This window comes from Abramis brama (assembly GCF_963993115.1).
Source record: "Abramis brama genome assembly, chromosome: 10".
Taxonomy (NCBI): domain Eukaryota; kingdom Metazoa; phylum Chordata; class Actinopteri; order Cypriniformes; family Leuciscidae; genus Abramis; species Abramis brama.
Genome location: NC_139972.1, coordinates 3178395 through 3197341, shown reverse-complemented (window position 1 = coordinate 3197341; position 18947 = coordinate 3178395). Strand labels below are relative to the sequence as shown.

The following is an 18947-nucleotide window of genomic DNA, read 5'->3' as shown; positions in this document are numbered from 1 at the left end:
GACACTTTCTGGTTCTCGTAGTGACCACTCATGTGGTGTTTGCATACTTTACCACAGCTGAAATGAAATAAATGCAATATTTGCCAAATACACAGATGTTTCAGAGGCATTTTCATTCAATACTTTATGTACTGCTTCATACAGCGTCTGTTTGAACAAGAATAAAGTTCAACATAAGCCTACAACTACTATCAATGAAGTGGAGTCAAAGTTTTTTAATCAGTTTTATTTTGATAAACATAACACAATATAACATTGCGACTACATGAAAAGAGTGTTTACTGTTATAAAAAAATGATTTGTGAGCTTTAGTGGAACTAAAGGTGTGAAAATAAACATGTGATTGTCGTCATGCGGTGAATCCAGGCAATCATGGAACAGCTGTCTCGTCATCAGAGCCAAGTTCTCCGGCTACTCTCGAATCGCTCTCGCAGTACTTTGACGGCATACGTCACAGTTACGTGGCGTCGGCACTGTATCAAGTCGGACAAAATTTCTAACTGGCATGCACTGCTTCAAGTCAGCCGCCGATCGCTCTGCGCAGAGCTGCATGAAGTCGAACAAGCCTCTTGTGTTTACTAGCGATGGGCGATTCATGAACTATCCGTTCATTGCGTATGTCACATGACACATGGATGAAAGAATCGGATGGTAAAGTAATTATTTATGTTCCCTGTAAATTATTTTTGACTGCATTATAATAATTTCTTAATTCAGAATATGATCAGGTGCGGAGGTGAAAGGGGAATTAGGCTGTTAAAAGTATAACATTTAAAGCCACTTAATTGAACAAAATGACTCAAATAAAGATTCGTTCATTTTGATGAACGAGATCAAACCAGAGAGTCAGTAAAATGATCCAAACTTCCCATCACTAGTGTTTACAACTCTGGGATGTATTGTGAAGTTCTGGGATGGGGGAAGGAGCTCCACAATCTCTTTTATTACTCTCCTCAAACACTAGACTTGTGAGGAAACAAATTAATATTCTCACGATACTGTCATTGAGCCTTAAATCGTCACTTTAATAGTTGTTACCACCATTTATAATTTTACAAAGAAACACTAAATACATTAATACAAATATAACACAACTATCATTATATATACAAACTCAAGTTTCCATTATTTGTATTCCAAAGGTGAGCTTGAACTGGTTTTTTTTGTTTTTTTTATCACAAAAAGTATATATTTTATTAGTCTTTGTCTCAGTCTGCTGGTACAACACAAACACAAACATATTCAGGCTCTATATTTTCTCTAACAAAACTCCAACCTTTTAGAATTTATACTATGCGTTTATACAAATAAAATGATTAACCATAAATGAGAAACTGTAATTTGCTGCTGTGAAATTAAAAGGCATTTTAGAAATCAAAAGGATTGCTGAAATCTAAATGAAGTCTTAATCTATTACAATGAAAGTCACTGTATCTTTAGTCTTGTTTGATTCTGTTGACTGTGAGTCTCTGTAGAGATGATCTTGAGAAGATCAGATACTAGATATTAGTCCTAAAATAAAACAAACAAACAAACAATCATATATGCAGTATGAGACATTTCGTCTGTCACATCTTTTCATAAGAAAACTTAAATAAGCTATATTAATTCCGCAGAAATTATTATTACACTCCACTACTAATTTAATATCAGTTAATTACAAACAACCCAAATCTCAGTTTATCACACACAGAGACAGTAAAAATGTAAAAGCTGAAAATAACATTAATGTTTTTTTCACAATCAGTCAAAACACTATGAGCAGAATTTAACTCATATAAGAGACTCATTATCTGATGATCTCTGACGAAATATTCACACACATGTGGTGTTACTGAGCCTGGTACAATTTCCTTTTATTTCTAGAGAGTAAAACAGCCACTTGAACTTTAAATGAAAATATGATGATGAAAATTATTAAAAACTACTGTTACCATAGTATCTTCAGTTTATAATGATGATTATCCTTCAGATCATGGAGCAGCTTCACTCCTGAGTCTCCTAGATTATTCCTATTCAGATTCAGTTCTCTCAGGTGTGAGGGGTTTGATCTCAGAGCTGAAGCCAGAACAGCACAACCTTCATCTGTGACACCACAATTACTCAAACTGTAGAGAACAATGACACACTCTTCACTCTCTCAGATCAACGATAAACCAATAACATAAGCTCAAATCACCATGTTTTATGGATCTTGGTCTGTGTCAGAGCACAAAACATTATCATAACACAGCTGCAATCTAACTTAAGCAGGAAATATATATATATATATATATATTTTTTTTTTAATTGTATGTTTATAATTTGTGCAATGCCTCTTTTTTAAACAATGTCTCTTTTTCCTCTCCTGTTGCTTGACTGCTTGTAACAAGTACTTGCAAACATGGTACAAGTACTAAAAAGCCACGCGAGATGCACGACAAACAAACGCGACTTCAGCAGGCGTAAACTGTTAAACAAAGTAAACAAAACAAAGTTTCCTAGCAACGAAAAAACACACTAAAATCTAATGATAAAAGTAAACCACTCACAAGCTGATGTCCTCTCCTGTTTCTCGACTGCTTCTTCTAACAAGTATTGCAAACATGGTAGAATAAGTACTTTACCTGGTATTGGCCATGCCCTACTTCTTTAGATTTAGATGTAGATTTTAAACATGTAAAAAAACAAAACAAAAAAACCCCCTCTACATTATCCATTTTTCTCCTACAATTAAAATTAATGGACTGTGTTAATCCTGACTGTGTTGAAATTGAGTGTGTTTAAAGTAAAGAGTGTTAAATTTTGATTGTGAGTAAGTGTGTTTATCAGAGTGACTATAGGTACAGCAGTATCACCTTAATAAGAAGCAGTTCATGTGTTCAATCACATTAACTCACAGCAGAAATAGCAGGAGAAATAGAGCAAATGCTTCAAACAGAAAAATATAAATTCTCTTACATCATATGAACAGACATGATATGAAATTGATGAATGGTAATTTGTTGTTTCAATAGTTTTGTAAAATATGTAACAGTTAGTTTTCCATGAATTTCATTTTGATGTTACTTTATGAATTAATAAAATTGGAAAATTCATTGCCACAGCTTCATGTTAGAGTTACGTATGATCTTACCACAGTTTCTCCAGTTTACAGTGAGGATTCTCCAGTACAGCAGATATCAGCTTCACTCCTGAGTCTCCTAGATTATTATATGACAGATTCAGATCTCTCAGGTGTGAGGGGTTTGATCTCAGAGCTGAAGCCAGAGCAGCACAACCTTCATCTGTGATACCACACTTACTCAAGCTGTAGAGAACAATGAAACACTCCTCACTCTCTCAGATCAACATAGACTTCATTATCAAATATAATAATTATAAAAGATGATTATAAACATACAATTAAAAAAAAAAATAATAATAATAATATATATATATATATATATATATATATATATATATATATATATATATATATATATATATATGTTTATAATTTGTGCAATGTCTCTTTTTTCCTCTCCTGTTGCAACAAGTACTTGCAAACATGGTAGAATAAGTACTTTACCTGCAAAACTAAAAAGCCACGCGAGATGCACAACAAACAAACAAACGTGACTTCAGCACGCATAAACTGTTAAACACAGTAAACAAAGCAAAGTTTCCTAGCAATGAAAAAAGCACTAAAATCTAATGATAAAAGTAAACACTTACAAGCTGATGTCCTCTCCTGTTGCTCGACTGCTTCTTCTAACAAGTACTTGCAAACATGGTAGAATAAGTACTTTACCTGGTATTGGCCATGCCCTACTTCTAGGGGTGGGCGATATGGCAAAAATATCATATCACGATTTTTTTTTCAGGAAAATCACGATTCACAATTTTATCACGATTCTTTTTTTATGTTGGTTTTACTTTTTTGTGACTGAGCATTACAGCCAAACTAATGTCCATATTTTAAAAACAAAGCCTTAGGTAACAAAATATAAAATAAAAAAGAATGGCAGACAGGGGCAAAGATAAAAAATTGTCGTCATTATTTTCTTTGTTATTAAATATTAAGATATTAGACTTCCTGCTCAGCTACTGTTCGGACGCTCTTGCTTACTGCTCCGCGCTTTGCTCTATCGCTTTTACATTTTATCTCCTATTTTTTTATATATTTTATTTCCTTTATTTTATTTCCTTTTATCACCTAATTTTAACTTCAGCAAATCAGCACAGTGCTCATACGACAAAGTTTGGATTACTACAAAAACTGAGAATTCTTTTACCCGACCAGCTTACATTCCGGGAAAGGAAAACACAACTGCCTACAAGGATAAGAGAAAATGCCTCTTCTGAAATCTTCTTGCTGCACCAACTGCCACAGACTTTTACAAAGGATTGCAGTTCTTGAAACAAAGTTACTTGCGGGACCACCAAACCAGACGGAGCACACAACAGAGCTTCGTCATGGACACCCTCAGCATACCGGTGAGTCCCATGAAACTAGTGCTCCTTGACAGGTAGAGAAACAAGCCGATCGACTTACTAATCGATGGCACAAACAGGAAGCGAGACCCAAAGGCACTCGAGACATCAGATTTTCACGAGCATCACATATTGCCGCAGTAGCATCCTCTACACCATATACAGCTCTGACAAGGATTGCAAACACTGGTCTCCTACCACCGCCTATACATCTTGAGAACAGATTTGAAGTACTAAGGAATGTAAATGAGGAATCTCCAAACGTGATGAATGTGATCGAACACAGACTGAATGGGCCAGTAGCTAACACTGATGCTAACTGGCGCTCAAGGTCGAGCAGACAGCGGCACTCAGCTCAGAGCGCAGCCGAGCCCAGGACTCTGATAGTGGGGGACTCCATAATCAGAAACATTAGCGGCAAGGATACAACTAGGTGCTGCCTTCCACAAGCAACAACTTCTGATATAAACAGGGAACTTCAGAACATTGTGATGAAACATAAGGCTGCAAATCGACTCATCATTCATGTGGGGAAGAATGATATTCATAAAGAGCAGTCAGAACTCCTTAAGAAGAATTTCCATGAACTTTTTGAAACACTTAAAAGACTGAAAGTTCAAACATTCATCAGTGGACCTCTCCCAGCAAGAGGAACAAACAGGTTTTCACGGTTACTTGGGCTTAATATGTGGCTGCAAAAAACCTGCAATATAAAAGGAGTGAACTTCATTGAACAATTTCAATCTTTTCTGGAGTCAGAGACAACTGTTTCATCGGGATGGCCATCACCCAAACAAACTTGGTTCAAGAGTGTTAAAGGACAATATCTACTTCTCCCTCAATCATCCTTCTGCAGTGTGTGCCAATCCACTCAATCTGAACGGCACACACACACCTGGACACAGTATGAATGACCACGGGATTTCATAACACCACTCCGCCACAACAACCTCTGCTCACGGACACAATCTCAGCTGAGCCCTGCCCACAGAGCTCACCACAGACAGACATATCAGAACTGCTTGAAGATTCAGCACCCAAGGACGACTTCCTGGAAAACAGCCAGGGAAGCCAGGACAGCATATTACAGCCTCCGATAACACCAGAGCAACATCCCCTTTCACCATACACTTTTTCCCTCTCTCCAGCATCGCCACTTCTGTGCTTCTCACAGAAAATGGAAGAACTGGTGTATGCTGGAACCAGACTATCCCACTCTTTTGCTGCAAGCCCCCAGATACCAAACAAAAAAAGACAGGCACCGCTACCATCAAAGCCTGCGGGCCCAGCTCGCCCTCCCCCTCCTCCTGTGAGAGCTCTTCGGCCTCTGCCACAATGCCAGGGCCCACACCCTCCTCCATCTGCTCGAGGTGAAACAAAAACAACTGATACCAGCTCTCAGTGATATGTGTCGGGTCCCCGTTTTGATAACAGCAACTTTCTCAAATGTTTACAGAACAAACGGGAACCCAGTGTGCCTGTATCTTTCTCTATTGCTGTTCTATTACAAGATAGAAAGTCTAAGGCCTTCAATAGCCGTACAGCAAACCTAACTAATCTGGTGCCTATTACACGTCAAACTAACGTGCCTATTACACGATTTGATTCCGGCCTTAAGTTTGATAAGCAGATAAATGCGGTAGTTAAGTCGTGTTTTTTCCATCTTCGTCGCCTAGCTAAAGTCAAATCGTTTCTATCTCTAAAAAAATTTGAAAAAATTATCCATGCATTCATCACTTCCCGTTTGGACTATTCTATTTTGGGATAAATCGGTCATCTATGGAGCGATTGCAAATGGTCCAAAACGCAGCTGCCAGGCTTCTGACAAGCTCACGTAAGTATCAGCACATCACTCCAATTTTAGTTTCCTTGAAATGGCTGCCGGTCAAATCCAGAGTAGAATTCAGAATTTTAACCCTGGTTTTTAAATCTTTACATAATCTTGCACCCGTCTATCTTGCTGAGTTGGTGCACTCAAACAACTCTTCGCGCCCACTCAGATCGGGACATTTAGGAATGCTGTTCATCCCTAGGTCCAGATTGAAACACCGTGGTGATCGAGCCTTTTCAATTGCTGGTCCAACACTCTGGAACAAGCTCCCTGTAGCCATCCGAACAGCAACATCTTTTTTTGTTTTTAAATCGATGCTTAGATCTTATTTCTTTGAACAGATGTTGTTAGTCTAAAACATATTGTGTAGTTGTATTTATCCCTTTGTTGTTTATGTACAGCACTTTGGTCAAACTAGGGTTGTTTTTAAATGTGCTCTAAAAATAAATAAATGAAAATGAAATGAAATGAAACTAAGATTGATGTGGGGAAAAGTAAGTCTGTTAAGTTAGCACTCTTTAACATCCGCTCACTTAAAAATAAATCACTTCTAGTCAACGACTTAATAACCACAAACAATCTGGATTTTATTCTGAATAAAATTCTGAATGAAACCTGGCTAGAAGACAACTGCAGGACAACAGTCCTCAATGAAGCAGCCCCTCCTAACTTTACTTTTATGAGTGTCTGCAGAGCTGTTAAGAGAGGTGGGGGTCTAGCTGCTCTTTTTAAAGATATCTATCAATGTAAGCAAATATCTGGGTATTGTGTTAAAAGCATAGACTGTAAAAAAATATGGACGTAGTGTCCGTGACGTCACCCGTAGGTTTCTGAAGAGCATTTTTGAAGCCTAAAGTGGGCGGAGCCGGCCGTCGCCATCTTGGCCTTGCGTCACTCCCGGATAACAGAAAATAGACAAACAGGCGGGGCGTGAGTGGAGCTGAGGAGCCTGGCCTGGCTATCTGAAATCTCCTAGCTCGACGTGATCGAGTTAGCTGATGATGTAAAGCCAATTAAACGTTCCTATTTTTGCCCTTCGTAATATTATAATAGTTAAAAGACATGGCTACAACAAGTGAGACTGTGTATTACTTCGAGAGTGTTTGTGTGTGACAGTGATTTATGTGCATACAGTATGTCCGTCACTCTTTCATGGTCCGTCAGCGCGGCATTGCTCAAGTTCGTAGAGAGCTTATTCAGTCCATTTTAAATTCTGATTTTGGCCGTCTCTCAAATGGGTTAAACCATAGATATATTGCCTATGAAGTTCAAGTAAATGCGCTAGAAAATCCGCGCTCATTCATGTGCATTTATTGCATGGACGGAGAAAGCGCCGACGCCTGCATGATTTCATCTGACGGTACATAAGCATATTATAATCCATCTGTTCCGTGAGAGCAGAACGAACGAGCATTTATTGACGTTTTAAATTTGAAAACCCCAAAAAGCAACGAAATTGTCAGACATCCATTAGTGCAGGTTCACGGAGGAAAACAACTGAAATACAGCGCTGGTTGTTCTCTCGAACGATAACGAAGACGTGGGCTTTGTACCCAAGTATTAAATTGTATGAAATAATCCCGAAAAAAGCACAAACACTGCAGAGATGGCAAGTTCAGCAGCTAACATTTGCTGAGGTGAAGTGACGGCTGGTAACAGCAGACAAACGGCTAGCATTGACATCAGCGACAACCCACCTGTCACTCAAGTGGCCACTGGCCACACCCTTAAATTTAAATATTAATCAACTAAACGGACGAGTTATAAAATAATTCACCCCCCTCACAGTTGTTATGAAGGGCAAAATTAGCTGTATAGACCAAAGCCACATAGAGATCCAGGCTGTAAACATATTTTTTTCTGCTGTAAAGTTGGTAATTTTAACATGAGGGAGATACAGATTTGACTCACTTCTGCAGCCAGGCCAAGCGGCCAGTCAATGAATTGCAGTTTAACTCACTTCCGTGTTGGTTTCAAGAGAGAGACGGGGAGGTTGCCGCTTGGTTAAAAGGTGCTCCACGCATTTTACTTATCATTATTTACAGGCCTCCAAAATACTCTCCAGCCTTTGCTGAGGACTTTACAGAACTGTTATCAACAATTACATCAGAGTTTGACTGTTTTGCCATTGCTGGAGATTTTAACATCCACATAGATAGTGCAGAGAACAATATGGCAAAAGAAATCAAAAGTGTTTTAAAAACTTTTGATCTGACTCAGCATATACATGGACCCACACACAATCGTGGACACACTCTAGATTTACTCATCAGTAAGGGTCTAAACATTTCATCGATTGTTATTAATTTACAGGCCTCCAAAATACTCTCCAGCCTTTGCTGAGGACTTTACAGAACTGTTATCAAGAATTACATCAGAGTTTGACTGTTTTGCCATTGCTGGAGATTTTAACATCCACATAGATAGTGCAGAGAACAATATGGCAAAAGAAATCAAAAGTGTTTTAAAAACTTTTGATCTGACTCAGCATGTACATGGACCCACACACAATCGTGGACACACTCTAGATTTACTCATCAGTAAGGGTCTAAACATTTCATCGATTGTTATTAAGGATGTAGCACTGTCTGATCATTTCTGTATTTTCTTTGATATATTGATCTCTCCTGCCACTGAAGCTAGATCTGTGTCTGTCAAGAAGAGATGCTTAAATGAGAACACTAGTGTACTATTTATGAAGGCTATATCCTTAACACCAAGTATATCTGCTGACTCTGTTGATTTTCTCCTTGATTCTTTTAACTCAAAAGTTAAAAGTGTATTTGATGGTATTGCTCCTGTTAAAGTCAGGAAGAAGAGTGGCAGACAAAAAGCACCTTGGAGAAACTCAACAGCAGTGCAAAATATGAAAAGACAATGCAGAAAAGTAGAGCGCATGTGGCGGAAGACAAAACTTGTAGTCCATTATAACATCTACAAAGACAGCATCCATGCTTTTAATATGGAACTAGGCAAAGCTAGACAGACTTTCTTCTCAAATATTATAAACAGCAATTTAAACAACACACGCACTCTTTTTGCTACTGTAGAGAGACTGACAAACCCCCCAAGCCAGATTCCCAGTGAAATGCTCTCAGACAACAAGTGCAGAGAATTTGCTTCTTTCTTCTCTGAGAAAATCAATAATATCAGAAAGGTGATCAGCACATCCTTGAGTTGCGCAGTGGTTAGACAGATCAAACCACCTGAGAAAGTAGTTACTATGTCTGACTTCAAAGAAATTGATGGCAAAATTTTGGAAGAAACCGTACAGCACCTTAAAACATCAACCTGCACTCTTGACACACTTCCCACATCATTTTTCAAAAGTGTGTTAAAAAGTTTAGAAGCAGATCTTCTAGAAGTGGTAAATGCCTCACTTCTCTCTGGGAGTTTTCCAAACTCCATGAAAACTGCAGTTGTCAAGCCCCTCCTGAAAAAGAACAATCTGGATAAGACCATATTAAGCAACTATAGGCCAATCTCAAATCTTCCTTTCATAGGCAAGATCATTGAAAAAGTTGTCTTCAATCAGCTGAACAAATTCTTATGCTCGAATGGATACTTTGACAATTTTCAATCTGGTTTCCGACCGCACCACAGCACAGAGACAGCGCTCATAAAGATAATAAATGATATTCGCTTAAATACTGATTCAGGCAAATTATCGGTGCTGGTACTACTCGACCTCAGTGCCGCATTTGACACTGTCGATCATAACATACTTCTTGACAGGCTGGAAAACTGGGTGGGGCTTTCTGGGATAGTCCTAAAATGGTTCAGGTCATACTTAGATGGGAGAGGTTATTATGTGAGTATAGGAGACCATAAGTCTGAGTGGACATCCATGACATGCGGAGTCCCTCAAGGCTCAATTCTTGCGCCACTCCTGTTCAACCTGTATATGCTCCCAATGAGCCAAATAATGAGACAGAACCAAATTGCTTACCACAGCTATGCAGACGACACACAGCTCTACTTAGCCCTATCGCCTAACGATTACAGCCCCATTGACTCCCTGTGCCAATGCATCGATGAAGTCAACAGTTGGATGTGTCAAAACTTTCTTCAGTTAAACAAAGACAAAACTGAAGTCATTGCATTTGGAAACAAAGATGAAGTTCTCAAGGTGAACGCATACCTTCACTCTAGGGGTCAAACAACTAAAAATCAAGTCAAGAATCTTGGTGTGACACTAGAGTCAGACCTTAGTTTCAGTAGTCATGTCAAAGCAATAACTAAATCAGCATACTATCATCTGAAAAATATTGCAAGAATTAGATGCTTTGTTTCCAGACAAGACTTAGAGAAACTTGTTCATGCTTTCATCACCAGCAGGGTGGATTATTGTAATGGACTCCTCACTGGCCTTCCCAAAAAGACCATAAGACAGTTGCAGCTCATACAGAACGCTGCCGCCAGGATTCTGAGCAGAACCAGAAAATATGAACATATCACACCAGTCCTCAGGTCTTTACACTGGCTCCCAGTTAAATTTAGGATTGATTTTAAAGTATTATTACTGGTATATAAATCATTCAATGGCCTAGGACCTCAATACATTGCAGATATGCTCACTGAATATAAACCCAACAGATCACTCAGATCACAAGGATCATATCAGCTAGAAATACCAAGGGTTCACTCTAAGCATGGTGAGTCCGCTTTTAGCTATTATGCCAGCCGCAGCTGGAACCAGCTTCCAGAGGAGATCAGATGTGCTCCTACAGTAGTCACTTTCAAATCCAGACTCAAAACACATCTGTTTAGCTATGCATTTAATGAATGAGCACTGTGCCAATGTTCGTCCGACTGTTTGTACTGTACTGTACTGTATTTTATTTTTTATTTTTCTAAACTGTTTTAATTATTCTTATTTCTTTTTATTATTTTAATTTCTTCTATGTAAAGCACTTTGAATTGCCATTGTGTATGAAATGTGCTATATAAATAAACTTGCCTTGCCTTGCCTAAGATCAAAGATACACATTACACATACACAACTTAATATAGAAATTACAAATTAATATACAAATTAATATACAAACCGATTCATCGGTTTTGCCGATATATCGGTACCGATAGTTGATTGGTGGAACTATCGTTATCGGCAAAAATCCACACCAATAATTTTTACGGGTTGTGTCCGTTGCTGGAGCGGCTGAGAAGAGTGCACTGTCATTACACAGTACGAGCGCGCTGAGAAGAGACTGCTGGGATTATACAGAGCGAGAGCGGCCTCTAGAGGCCAAAGGAAAACTATCACTGACTGAGTTGTTAACGTTAACACGTGAGGCTGCGCGCACCACAGAGAGATCACGCTTCGCGGAGATCGCTGACACTTCAGCATTTAAAACACTGACAGCTAAACGGTATGCATACAGAACACTAAAGTACATATTGCCATGTCATTATAAAGTAATTAATTTGTTGACTAGATGCTGCATTAGCAGAGAAAGAACAGAAGTATGTTTGCAGTCGAGTCTGAGAGGAATAACATTAGCTACCTCAAGTGATTAAAGCAATGTGACAAAAACACACGCAAACCTGACCCACATATTTTATGTCCCAATTGTTACCATCTATTTCCATTAGTTTATATCCAGCTGGCCAGTTTTATGCATTCATTAGCCGGCGAGGTTAAATATTTAACCCTCTGGGGTCTAAGGTGTTTTTGGGGTCCTTGAGATGTTCTGACATGCCCTGAAATTTTTGCTTTTTTCAGTTGCTTATAAACATATTAATGGCAAAGGTGTAAATTCACTCTATATAGCACAAACAGGGCTACCATCATATGTGAGCACCATGCATGTACATGTTTGTATTTTTGAGAGAATAATGTTTATGCATGGTTATTGAAAAAAATAAAAACTAAAGTTTCTGAAATAAGGCCATAAAACACATTCTAAATATGTGTCAATAAGACTTTTGACTAATGGATGTCATCGCCTAGTGTTTTTTCTTCAAAATTATGTGAAAATCATCCTGCCTAATCATTCACAGAACACAATGCATTGATTTAAATTTTGCAAAACACTTTCTGTCTGGAAAGGCAATATGCGGAATGGGCGTCAACGATCATGCATATTTAGTGGTTCGCACCTGGAGACAATGGGGCCCACATACTTAATGAGCCATTCATTCAGGTGTGTCACAAGAAAGAATGCAACAGTTGGAAGCATCTCGTGTTTTTTTTATTTTTCCACAAATTGTGCTTGCAAATTGGCCTATAATATCAAAAGGAAAACATGTCTAGTAATTGTGCAGTTAATTCTCATACTGTATTTTAAGTTTTGGAATATTTATCCTCTCCCCAAATTTGTCACTAATAAAACACAATAAAAAATGATTTTAAAGAAAAGGCTTATATTTACCTTTTATTAGTTTGTTTACATCTACCTTGTTTTTTTTATTTTTATTAAAAAGGTTACAATTACAACAACAATTCAAGTGTAATCTTTCTTTGTAAAAACTAAAGTATACATTTTATCATACATATTTCAAAGTTAAGGATTCATTACTTGAATATAGCCTAAGCTACATTGGAATAAACACTATAACATATTATTTGATTATTTTTTACAAAACATACTATATTTAACATATGAGCAAAAATTGGCAAACAAAAGCTTATTTGAGGTGGCAGATATTTTACAGTAAAAATGTATAATCTATCCAAAACTAATCAATGAAATGTTGTCTTTCATATGTCTGTAACATAGTAACTTTCGTTTTTATTATAAGAAATATAAATGTTAATTTGCAGTTTAATATGTTGCTTATACAAATACATTTTATTTCAACATATTTCACTCGATTTTTACTCAGTAGCCTATAGCAATACAGTTTGCTAAAAGTGAAACATTCACAGACAGAAACGATTCAAATTTAAAACGTCTTTTGCCAGTTGTGTTAAACAGCGGCATCTCTGCCGTTCATTCATTCATTCATTCATGCACAGATACACGCCGCACTTGAGAATGAAAAAAAAACTTACTACATTATTCCATAGCCTCGGATCTGTTGCTCCTCGTACTTCTGAGGTAAATTTTCCATTATAGTATTATTCCTCACAGCGCTGCGAGACTGTGTAAACAAGTACAATGATCTGATGTGTTTTCTCGAGCTGATGTGGGCGTTCACAGTTTGCGTGGATTGCCTCAGACATTTGCGTTTGAATAGCGCGCGCTCTCCGTGGGCGGAGTCACATTACATCTGAATGAGCTCTAATTAGCTCGACTGGAATCGCTCTCTTTTAATGCAGATTTCACAAGATGAGAATATTTGTTTTTTATATAAATTACTTAATTTAAAAGAAGAGAATTCAAGCTTCATGCCTGTGTGTCTGTATGTCTGTTTGACTGAGTATTCGCTGAGTTACAGTTCATTTTCGGACGCGTTTCAGAATGGACTACACGGACAGAGAGAAAGCAGAACTCACTTCGTGTTTATTTTTCTTTATTTGGCAAAAAACACAACACTTTGTTTTTATTGTGAGTATACACAAAAATAATACACATTTAACAGGATCGATTGATGTATAACAAGCATATTAGATAAAAAGTAATATTTTATTTTATTTATTTGTTTTCACTGATAAGGAAAAAAACGAGCCTATCGCGCCGGCGCGATAGCCGACCTCAGGGGGTTAAAGCTAGTGACGTGATTGCTTTCTCAACATTGATATGTTCATGCGGCCATAAACAAACGCATAAACGCATTCGATTCAGTTTTTTTTATCACTACAATACATTGTTATTTTGATTAGATAATCATCAAGTGTTCTAAAATAGAAGCAAATAAAGTGAGAGACTATACATGTAATATAGGTCTACATTTAATGTAATTTTAATGGCCATCTTTAAGCATGACTCTTTATATGAAATGTTAACACTTTACAATAAGATTACAATTTTAGCATTAACTAAGGTTAATAAATGTTGTAGAAGTAATATTTCCAATTTAGTTTGTTAATTTCAACATTTAGTAATACATTTTAAATTGAGTTTTAATTTTATCTGTTATTACCTTAGTTACTGTACTATGAACTAACATGAATGATCAAGGTACAACTGTATTGCTCAAATTAATACATGCAGTAAAAATGTATATTGTATAATGCATATAGTTCATGAAAGCTATAATACATCCTTCATTAAGAAATGGGACTTGCAAAGTGTTACCTATGAAATTTACATACGTTTCTAGGTTATAGCTAAAGAAACACATATTTGACCTGTAATATTTTAATGTTTAAATTATTTTCTGTAGAGTTTGTTCTGTAGAACTTCTCATTTTAATATTTTCATTTTAATATATTTATTTAATTTAGCACATTTCAGTTCAGCACCTTATTACTTGGAGTGTTATGTTTGTTTTTAATCCAGTATCCATTTAAAAAAATATCGGTTGAATAATCGGTTATCGGCATGTACGGTTAAACCTAAATGTCGGTATCGGTAAAATCCACTATCGGTCGACCTCTAGCATTTACTATTACTATTACTAAGGCCTCTTTAAGAGCTGTGCACGACGTGTCTAATATACACGCATTTAACAAGCAGATTTTCTCTCAATTTTCTCAAGTTTGCTTTCACTTTAGACATAACCGACTTTGTTTATGTAAACCTTGTGTGTATTTAACAGTATTAGCACAATAAGACTCGAAAGATAACTTAGTCCAGTATCCAGGCGCTGGTAGACAGGCTTTTAGTGCATGTGAGCTTCACATGTACGCGCTGAGAAATGCACACGTTAGAACAGCGCATCAGCACGCAAATTAAATGTTTAACTGACAAGACATTAAAGCACATGCAAATTATGAACTTTTGTGAACTGCAGTGTCCCGTTCCGCTGCGTTAACATTTTATGTTAACCCTCTGAGGTCGGCAATCACGCCGGCGTGATCTGCTCGCTTTTTTGCTTATCAGTTGAATTGAGACCCGAAATACTCTTTTGACTTTGATTTTACAAACAAGTTTCATACATAAATCGATTCTGTTAAATGTGTATTATTTTGGTGTATACTCACAATAAAAACAAAGTGTTGTGCTTTTTGCCAAATAAAGAAAAATAAACACGAAGCGAGTTCTGCCTTCTCTCTGTCAGTGAAGTCCATTCTGAAACGCGTCCGAGAATTAACAATAACTCAGCAAATACTCAGTCAATCAGGCATACAGACACACAGGCATGAAGCCTGAATTCTCTTCTTTTAAATAGAGTAATTTATATAAAAAACAAATATTCTCATCTTATGAAATCTGTATTAAAAGAGAGCGATTCCAGTCGAGCTCATTACAGCTCATTCAAAAGTAATGTGACACGCCCACGGAGAGCGTGCGCTATTCAAACGCAAATGACTGAGGCAATCCACGCAATCCTGTGAACGCCCCCATATCAGCTCGAGAAAACACAAGTTTATTCAGATCATTACTTGTTTACACCGTCTCGCAGCGCTGTGAGGAATAATAATAATGGAAAATGTACCTCAGAAGTGCGGGTATATCGAGGAGCGAGCTGAGGAATACTGTAAGTTTTTTTCCTTCTCACGTGAATCGGGTTTCTGTTTGTGAATGAATGAACGGCAGAGATGCGCGCTGTTTACCACAGCTCGCAAAAAGACAGTTTAAATTTAAATCGAGTGTGTGAATGAACAATGATGTTTTAGCAAACTGTATTGCTATACTGAGATGAGTAAAAATCGACTGAAATATGTTGAAATAAAATGTAGGCTATTTGTATAAGCAACGTATTAAACTGCAAATTAACATTTATATGCCCTAATATTTCATAAAAACAACGTTACAGTCAGGCGAAATATGAAAGACAACATTTTGTTGACTAGATTTGGGTACAGTTTTTACTGTAGAATATATAATAAATAAGCTTTTGTTTAGCAATTTCTATATATATAAAATACTTATTTTTGTCAAAAATAAAGTCAGCAACTAAGATGTTAGCTGTTCCAATGTTGGCTATATTCAAACTAATGAATACATAGATAAAATGTAGGCCTATAATCATTTTTTTTTACAAAGAAAGAGTACACTTGAAATATTGTTGAAAGTAATTATTGTTGTAATTGTAACCTTTTTAATAAAATAGCAAAACATATTTACAAGATAGATGTAAGCAAAATCTTAAATGGTCAATATAAGTCTTCTTCTAAATATATATTTTGTCCTTGCATTGTGGCTCAGTCAGTGTCACACCTGAATGAATGGCTAATTATGCAGAGTGGGTGGGACATTGTATTCTAAGGTGTAAACCACTCCTCGTTCACGCCCCCCTCGCATATTGGCTTTCCAAGCAAAACCTGTTTTACATCAATTTAAATCAATGTATTGTTTTATGTGAACGATAAAGCAAGACTATTTTCACATAATTTTGAAGCCAGAACTCGAAGCGACAACATCCATTAGACAAAAGTCTTATTGACACATATTTATTATGAGTTTTGTGGTCTTATTTCAGCAACTTTCATTTTTATTTTTTTCAATAACCACGCATAAACATTATTCTCTTAAAAATTAAAAAATATACATGCATGGTGATCACATATTTTGGTAGCCCTGTTTGTGCTATATAGAGTGAATTTACACCTTTGCCATTAACATGTTTATAAATAACTGAAAAAAGCACAAATGTCAGAGCATGTCAGAACACCTCCAGGGCCCAGAAAACCGCTCAGACTCCAGAGGGTTAATATACGTTGCATTGTTCAGTATGTTGGGACAGAGGCACCAGAACAGCAACTAACAGAATGCACAATACTACGATATTTCTTCAAAAGCAGATCATGGAGACATTTTAATCGTACATGATCAAAAATCGTCATATCGCAGAACCGTACCTACTTCTTTAGATTTAGATGTAGATTTTAAACATGTAAAAAAAATCCAGTTTTCTCCTACAATTAAAATTAATGGACTGTATTAATCCTGACTGTGTTGAAATTGATTGTGTTCAAAGTAAAGAGTGTTAAATTTTGATTGTGAGTAAGTGTGTTTATCAGAGTGATACAGCAGTATCACCTTAATAAGAAGCAGTTCATGTGTTCAATCATTTACAGATCAATCATATTAACTCACAGCAACAGGAGAAATAGAGCAAATGCTTCAAACAGAAAAATATAAATTCTCTTACATCATATGAACAGACATGATATGAAATTGATGAATGGTAATTTGATAATGTTGTTTCAATAGTTTTGTAAAATATGTAACAGTTAGTTTTCCATGAATTTCATTTTGATGTTACTTTATGAATTAATGAAATTGGAAAATTCATTGCCACAGCTTCATGTTAGAGTTACGTATGATCTTACCACAGTTTCTCCAGTTTACAGTGAGCATTCTCCAGTACAGCAGATATCAGCTTCACTCCTGAGTCTCCTAGTTTATTATATGACAGATTCAGTTCTCTCAGGTGTGAGGGGTTTGATCTCAGAGCTGAAGCCAGAGCAGCACAACCTTCATCTGTGATACCACAATCACTCAACCTGTAGAGAACAACGACACATTTTTCACTTTCTCTGTAGCCCATCTATGTTTTAATGATTACAAATAAAGCATCCCTGTAGAATAAAATGTAGCTGATATTCATCTAATTATGTTAACATTAACAGTGTTATAGATGGAGACTGACACTGAGAAAAGTTGAATTTGATCAATATAAATGTGAATTAAATGAGATGCATATTCAGTTATCAGAATTTAATATTCTTTATTTTGCTTAGCTCTCTGCACCTATTTTTTCATCATTATGTTTATTGTTAGTATTTGTTTGTGTACTATGTTTTATTTCATTAGTTTAGTTTTGTTGTGTGTAAATCAGTCTTGAACAAAGGTGTCATGTGATGCAGTGGCAAGGCAAGAAATTTTAAAGTGGATCTTGGTGAAATAGGGCCGACCTCAATACCTACTCTCAGATTTTTAATTTTACAACACATGGGATAAAAATAATGAAAAATATAGCTTCAAGCAGCGATGATGGGCCCAAGACCCGGTCCCAGTGCCACCACTTTCAAGACTGGATTCCAGGATTCCTTCTGCATCACAGAAATCATACAGACTGAAGTTATAAAAGGGACAAACCTTTATCAGCACTAAGAGATGGGGTTGTCAAATATAAGTGAACATGTATGATACGTTTCCTCGTTTTGCAGCCACTTTGTGCCCACTTTTTGCAAATTGGATATATATCCTCATGGACAACCACGTATATCCATGTTTTTTCTATATCCAAAGTATTACCAAACCATCTGCGATGTACGTGTGTGGGTGGAGCAAGTTGAGAGTCTAAGCAGTCAAGTGGAAAGACGTTGCGTATGTGCAGGTGAGATTACCCTTCTAAATAATTTTTCCACAAGTAAATAAGAGATTCATTGTGCAGTGTGGACAGCTTTCTTGATTAAAATTGAACTTTGTGAGATCGTCAGCGTGATGAACTAAGATTAGCTTTTATAGTGAGTATAAATGGAATGCTCTTTCTGTGCTTTCTAGCCAATATATAATCCATTCAGATTTTGAATAAATCTTTTGTTTTTTATTGCTTTTATTGACCACGTACACACGGCAAAGTTTAGGGAGTGACATCTGCTAAATTCATGTATTTGAGCAATGCTTATTGTCCTTTATGTGTGATTTTTCTCTTTTACCAC

At 36.7% G+C, this 18947-nt stretch overlaps 1 protein-coding gene across 2 annotated transcripts in view; it reads right to left on the bottom strand.

Moving 5' to 3' along the window:
• Window positions 1-217: 217 nt before the first annotated feature.
• Window positions 218-18947, bottom strand: part of LOC311091349 (NACHT, LRR and PYD domains-containing protein 3-like) — a 34755-nt gene continuing 16025 nt past the window's right edge. For both annotated transcript variants that reach the window (XM_084127258.1, XM_084127259.1), the window contains exons 10-13: window positions 17613-17786; window positions 3116-3289; window positions 1935-2108; window positions 218-1512 (exon numbers count right to left, since the gene is read on the bottom strand). In XM_084127258.1, the coding sequence (XP_083983384.1) occupies window positions 1500-1512; window positions 1935-2108; window positions 3116-3289; window positions 17613-17786 (535 nt within the window). In that variant the 3' untranslated portion in view covers window positions 218-1499. The remainder of the gene's footprint in view (window positions 1513-1934; window positions 2109-3115; window positions 3290-17612; window positions 17787-18947) is intronic.